This window comes from Etheostoma spectabile, chromosome 4, assembly GCF_008692095.1.
Source record: "Etheostoma spectabile isolate EspeVRDwgs_2016 chromosome 4, UIUC_Espe_1.0, whole genome shotgun sequence".
NCBI classification, from domain to species: domain Eukaryota; kingdom Metazoa; phylum Chordata; class Actinopteri; order Perciformes; family Percidae; genus Etheostoma; species Etheostoma spectabile.
In genome coordinates, this window is record NC_045736.1 from 7439031 (window position 1) to 7446617 (window position 7587).

The window sequence follows — 7587 nt, forward strand, 5'->3', positions numbered from 1 at the left end:
GAGTTTTTTATCCTGGTTAAATAAAGGTTTGAATAAATGAAGGAAGGAGGGCTTGGGAAAAACCCAGGACTAGGTGGAGGGATTATATCTCCATCCTGGCCTGGGAACGCCTCGTGATCCCCCAGTCAGAGCTAGTAAATGTGACTTGGGAAAGGGAAGTTTGGGGTCCCCTGCTGGAGCTGCTCCCCCGAGGTCAGACCCCAAATAAGTGGCTGAAGATGAGATGAGACAACAACTCTTATATAATCCTATATAACAGATACAGACCCACACATATTATTATGATTATTATCTGTGACCTTTAGTTTAAAAGATACCGTATATAATTAAGCCGCTGCAGACCGGTCTGTGAGCTAAGTGCAAGTATACATTCAGAGTCATGCAATCTCTTACCTCAGTGTCCTGACTCTTGCTGTTCCAGCGTGGGTTCAGGTGGCCGACACGTGCACTCAGCATGGTGGAGATGGCGTAGCGGGCCTCCCCGTCACATTGTGAAATGCCGTTGTCTACAGCATCCACCTCCTCCACAAAGTTCTCATACAGCTGCAAGGAATTGAAAGAGACAAGTGACATGACAGGTTAGAAACATGTTATGACATGGGGAATCGGATGTTTTATGTTTATGCCAATCCTGAAATAGAAGAACTGGCAAGAAAGTTAAGAAAGAGAAGGCTTTCAAGAGAGAAAACTGTACATTATTCTGATTTAGAAAGCATCATAGCACAGAGACGGCACTGGTGAAATATACTACTAACAACCTTCCAACTGCTGCAGACATGAATCGCACTAAGCTAGTTTAAGTCCTATTTCTCTGATTTATCTCAATTTGTTAAGGTAATGACAAATCTTCCAAGTAAACTAAAGTTAGCCATGGCGTTTCATAAGGCTCAGTGCTTGGACCAATTCTATTCTCCTTATTGTGCTGGGCTCTAAACACCTCCAAACCTCATTATCTAAAGCTATAGCTACTCTGGATGGTATTGCCCTGGTATTGCCCTGGTCTCCAGCACTACTGTCAGAAATCTAGGAGTTATTTTTGATCAGAATATAGACTGAATAATGGGAAAACAATATAAAACAAACCTCAAGAACAGACTTTTTTCATCTTCGTACCATTGCCAAAATTATGAACATCATATGAATCAAATGAGTCCCTTAAGACTCTCCAGCTGATCTAGAATGCTGCAGCGCGTGTTCTAAAAAGAACTAAGAAAGGAGATCATATTTCTCCTGTATTAGCTTCTCTGCATTGGCTTCATGTAAAATCCATGGATGAATTTGAAATCCTTCTCCTGATCTACAAAGCTCTAAATGGTCTAGCACTAACATATCTAGAAGGGCTTTTAGTACCCCACTAAAGCACTATACTCCTCCTCTTACTTATGCTGTTATAGTTCTAGACTGCCAAGGGACTTCCTTTCTTTGACCCACTGAACTGCTCTCTCCTCTCCCTTTCCATTTGTGTGCATCCCGTCCCAGAAATGTCGTTACTAACCTAGCTCTGGGGAGTTTACTCTCCGGAGTCCTTATGTTTTTGTTTTTTTTAACCCAGCATATTTCCTTGGATTAGGATGGCAAGGGCCAATTCATAAATCAATTGGTGCCACATTTCGGTACCTTAGAGCGCGTAAGCTTCTATGTCCTCTGCATCTGCTGCAGAGAGCGGGGCTCAGCTCCGACACGCAAGCAAAAACCTATCCACTGATTTACAGACATCTCTTTTGCCATGTAAGTCTAATGGAAAAAGTATTTTTGGGCCACATGGCATTCCATGGAGGGTCACCAAAACTGCAATTACACCGTTTGGCTGCCAGGTAAAATTAGTTTCAAAGCCCAGCTCACTTCCTGGGGGCGTGGAGTAAACACAATGTGTTTTACAGCAAAACATAGGAAACAAACAAATGAGATAGAAAACGCATCTATAAAATCAATTCTATACGGTACCAGTGTAATGGGTTTGATTGTCAAAGTCCAGATAGCACTCTAATGCTGCTGCATTTTGAATGAGCTTGAGCATAGCTAATGTCTTTTTGGGAAGTCCTTCAAAAAGGCTATTACAGTAATCTAATCTGCTGAAGATGAATGCATGGACCACTTTTTCAGAGTCAGACTGGGACAGGCAGCTCCTCCTCAGTTTGGAAAGGTTTCTTAAATGCTAGAAAGTGGTCTTCATAACTGCGGTGATGTGATGATTGGCATCAATACTAACACCCAGGTTTCAGACATGCTCACTGTGCTTTAAAGAAAATGGTGATAATGTAGATACAACCCATCAAAATGTCAAATTATGATAGAGCTTATACAAACACCATGCATGCGCATTTGCAAGAGTGACTGTTTTTCATCCTATAAGTGCTTGTGACGGTTCACTAGCAAAGCTTCAGAAAGAAGTGAAAGAAGAGCAGATAAGTAGAAACATATTTAGGGCTAAAAAGCCAACTCCTCAGTACCATTGGCACGTCAATCACAAAACACAATGACATTTTACATGTGGAACTAAGTTTTGGGGCAAAAATAGAGATTTGGTTAGTTTGAACTGGGTGAGGGCGAAGCTTCCTAAAATCCCCAGAACCCAAAGGATTATTTGTGGCTTAAAACCAAACTGACACGTCAAAAGGCCAATGGTAATATGAGTTAATATTGCTAATACTTCTGGTTGACCTACAATTTGGCTGGCTTAATGTGCCTGGCAATCAAACTGTTCTATGCGCTGATGCCTCCTGCTGGCCCAGCTCTCTGAAATGCATTAGATATAACTGCAGTGTCCAAGGTTTGAATCTGGCAGATGAACTTGGCCACATCCCCATCTATGTCTTTTTATGTATAATCCTCATCTCCTGACAACTGTCTGATGGAGGCAAAATGTCATAAACTTTTAACAATAAATATTCTGCATGTTCTACACACAGTGACTGCAGGGTTTCAGTTTTTGAAACCCCCAACATGTACAAAATGAATGTGTCCTTCCATTGTAATTCATTTTACCAATGTAACTTTCAAGCTAGCGTTCTTCATGACAGTGTTTAGGTTCAATTCATACGCCCAGGCAATATTTTTGATATAAGTGAGGCGAGAGAAAACAATGAGGCGTTTGTGCTGTGATTAAACACAATGGTAGCTAATTCACGGCCTGCTATAAATCCGTCGTCTTCCATCTCTCACCTTGTCATAGAGCACCTCCAGCTCCTTGTCGCCCTCTTTAAACTGCGTCAGTTGAGCCAGCAGCTGATGACCAAAGTGTACGTAGACCAGGCCTGCTGAGCTGAGCTTGGTCACCCATTGCTTTTCTGGACACAGGCTGTGAAAGCTCTCTGCAAAGGTCCTGAAGACAGGGAAGACAGTCCATTAGCAACAGCAACATAAATAGAGATGGCCTTTTTAAACGCAGGATAATCTTCTATTCACAGTGGGTGAAAAAAGTCTATAGCTTGTACAGTATGTACCAATCAACCAGATTTTTTTTTTTTCATAAAAAGACGATATTGATAGCTCTTTCGATAGCACGGGAAAAAGAAAAAAAAAATCGTAGGCACACAAAATGGAATATTTGTTTTCTTTTAATAACAATCTGCGCACAGTGTTGGTACACAAAAGGTCACTGAACACACAATATATCAACACGTTTATAATGTGAAGTGATTGATTGAAAATCTGATGTTTTTTTATAACTTCTGTACTTTCGATACTATCGAATGTATAATTAACAGAGATCATATTGCACGTGGTATCAGAAAAAAAGTATTGATACTTTGACAACCTTAGTAAGTACGATTTTATGAAATATCCTCTACTGTAGGTAATTGGTTATTACATAAATGATTTCTATCCGAGTGATCTGGAACAGTACATCTATCACACTGCACACAGATATCAATTAAAAGGCACTGGCATCTATAAATAATCTCAACTTCAGAGAGCAAGTTTGCATTGACCGGAGAAAGATAAAAGCATGCTCAAGCGTGTTAGTAAGCATGAGCACATATGAATAGAAGCCACCGGAGGTCTCTCCTCAGCCACGTGGTTAGATGGGTGGGCTCCGGCACCCAGTCAATGCTGGTCATTTAATTCAAGCTTAATTAGGATGCTCGGGCTGTGGCACAGCGGAAAACAGTCCGTCAAATGAATGAGTGACATGCTAGGGAAGCAGGGGGTAATCATAGCCATTAAATGACTAATTGGCCAAGGCCAAGCTGAGGCATTTCTATGCTGATCATCAGGAGATGGGAGTGAATGAACGAGGGGTAAATTACAGAGAAAAATGGAAAAACGGCTGAAAAAGATTACCAGTTAATCAAACAGTTGGTGTGAAGTCAAAGATGGTAAACTAGCATTTACCATAAATAACTAAACCAAGGTGAGTGAGCAATGTAGAATACAAAAAACCAAGAGTTGGAAAAACTTTGGAAAAATTAAGTATTAGTAAGTCAATTGAAGATAATGGGTAGACGCTCAGTCTAGATGCTAGTTCTGGGTTCATCACCAGGTTCACTCAGGTGTGTTGGCCAAAACACAACTTAAGGCCAATTATTCCAGAGTATGAAATAAACTGCTGAGAGATAGTTCTTTTTCTGGTTATTTATTCCTCTTTCTTGTGTGAGTGAGTGTGAAGGTAATTTTGAGTGGGATTTCTATAAAGAGGGAAACAAAATACAAATGAATAAAGAAAACATATGCATACACTCACTCCTCCTTAAGCACTAATATACATTACCAAACATAAAATAAACAATAGTCAGAATAGGACTATGGATCTCTAACTCTAATAATGTAAGCAGAGAAGAAGGATTCAAACACTTCTACGGGATTCTCAGATTCTCTACCATTTGTTAAGTTACCGATAATGTAGACAGCACTTCCTGTCATCTATTATACGCTTTAAAGCCTCCAACTAACTAAATGGCTGGATGCTTTTATTGTTAAAACTCCAAACCTCATGCTATGTTCCGTTTGAGCTAGCAAAACCTCGACAGAGAAGCCTCGGTAGCGGTACAGATAACAATATTTAACACCACTTACTTCATATTCTACTCAACCAAAAAGTACTGAACAATCCTAACAACAAGTAGTAAAAGTAAAAACTCTTCTCTTCTCATATACACACACTCTGAAGGAAGGTGCCGCTCAAAACTACAATTCAACTAACCAACTAACTTTTTCTTTTTTTTTTTACATTTTTATTAACAAACAAAATTACAAACATTCAGACATCGCAGTTCGAAACAAATTTATAGGAAGGAAATTGCAACTTATATAGGATCAAGTAGCAACAGTAATAAACAATACAATATAAACAAAACCATGAAGTAGACATCGTAGTAACTGACCGACTAACTATCATACGGATTATTAACTGTGTGACGTCACCTATAATATACAAACCAGCATGTGCTCTAGCTATCCTGTTACAAGCACTGGATAAATGGGAGTAAACGTGAAACAAAGCACAATATGGTCAACTGTACTAAACAATAGCAACACTAACATAACTTTGGGGCCTTTTCCACACTAAGCATTGTTTGAACATACTTCCCAGTACAACATACATGGTGATTCCCGTACTGCACCTCTTCCTTATACAAATCCCTATATCATTAGACAGAATGGCTTTATTGCATACTATTTTCTATGCACAATCGATGCTTCATGAATCTGTCACCTACTCAGAGCATCACAAGAAACTCAATAACTTGAGAAACTCACCTACTTTATGAAAATAATATGCATCATTCTGAGGCCAGTTGTCCCAATGTCCCATAAAATGACAGGAGATTTGGCCAGCAGTGTGGACTTTTAAAAAGAGGACTTTTCTAAATACAGTTATGTCAGAAAAAAGCTTTTCAACTGTAATTCATTGCTCCTGTCGTAATGACCTTGGTTGGTACTTAATTTACTCACCTTACCTTATAATTCATTCACCTTACTGACTCAATTCCACTGTGTTCATCGGCCCTGTACACTCACACCAGTGTTTTCAGTTAATGTAATTGGAACACACTAAATTAATATATACAGTACACACACACACACACACACACACACACACACACACACACACACACACACACCACACACACACACACACACACACACACACACACACACACACACACACACACACACACACAAAAATGGATCATTGATTTGGTCCTTTTTTAAAAGGCAGATGTCGGGTAATGTTTCTTTTTAATTCCTTTAGATCTCTCCCTGTGACCTTCAGTACTGTGGACTAAATTGCTTTATAGGAGCGCTTCAGAAACTGTAATGGTATCTGGCCCGTTGCTGGTTTAACCCCTTCCTTTCTGAGACAATAATTTTAGTAAGATTTGTAATGGCAAACCAGCAACTTCCATGTTCTGCGAGGTGAAATCCTTGTTTTGTCAATGGAGTCTGATGGGGACGTCTAGCAGCAAGATAAAGCGCTGAAAATATTCTAAATATAGTGGATATATTAAATATATCACTTTTTTTAGGAGGCTGAAATACATTTTGATTATACCCCTATCCACAGCAATACATATCGCACTACTCAAAGCCACCAGACTCCTTTGACAAAAACTGTAATTTTATCTTGCAGAACACAGGAGTTGCTACCGGTGCCTCAATAAATTAGTTAGGACCAAAGACACACAATAACAAACTATGGTGAACCAAAGTTTGTGTTATGGTGTGACTTTTCTAACATAGAGTCCACAGCAGTACAGTGCTTAGCTTTCTGTCAGCTCCTCCAATAATGGGTCTGTAACGACCCACATCCAACTTACTGTACTGCACTGAAGCAACATCGTCATACAGAAACCTATGTCAGGTCACGTCAGATTTAGAAAGACTTGGGGAAACAGCATTTTAAAAACATACTTTGGATAAAATGTCAATGTTTGGATTTGAATTAAAAAGGAACACTACAGGGAAGCTACTGAATCATGTAAAAAATCATGTTTAATTACAGGCTCTTACAATTACAGTGTTGTTTTGATATTGCTGTCAACTTCATATGTGCACTGTCACTGTTGTTTTTTTAAATGAGGACTCCGACATGTTCTCGTCATCTCCCTGTCTAATTTCCTCCAGCACCCGAGCTCACTTATATCCATCCCTCCCGTCAAAACCATCTTGCCCACATCCATCCATGTGAGTGACAGCAACATTCTCCTGCGGCCCCTGACAGTGTCGTGGCAGCTTCTGAGCCTCGTGAACCAACAGCAGGGGGGGGCATTCAATTGAAGGAGCACTAATTATCACTAACCACCCGCTAGGAAGAGAGCCCCGGCATATCTTTATCACCGTGGTCATAAAAGCTATCTCTGATTATCATCAGGACATTAAGCTGACAAGACATCTGGAATAGGCCGATTACTCAACTTGATGAGACTTCAAGTGAATGCAATCATTCGGAAGGAACTTTGGCAGGAAACTTAGCAGAGAACGTGGAGTGTGCTCCTTCATGATCCATGCAAATAAGGTGCTTTAAGGATGTCAGAACAAAAGCCCCAGTATATTTAATACTCTCTCCTCCTGGACAGCATGCTTCTACTAAAATCTAATAATGTTTGTGATTGGTTGTCTAACGTTACACATCATAGAGGCATG

At 39.9% G+C, this 7587-nt stretch overlaps 1 protein-coding gene across 1 annotated transcript in view; it reads right to left on the reverse strand.

Moving 5' to 3' along the window:
• The window catches only part of myg1 (myg1 exonuclease), a 31435-nt gene that overhangs the window by 22246 nt on the left and 1602 nt on the right, over positions 1-7587 (reverse strand). Inside the window, exons 3-4 of the mRNA XM_032514496.1 lie at positions 3163-3322; positions 394-543 (exon numbers count right to left, since the gene is read on the reverse strand). Of these exons, the coding sequence (XP_032370387.1) occupies positions 394-543; positions 3163-3322 (310 nt within the window). The remainder of the gene's footprint in view (positions 1-393; positions 544-3162; positions 3323-7587) is intronic.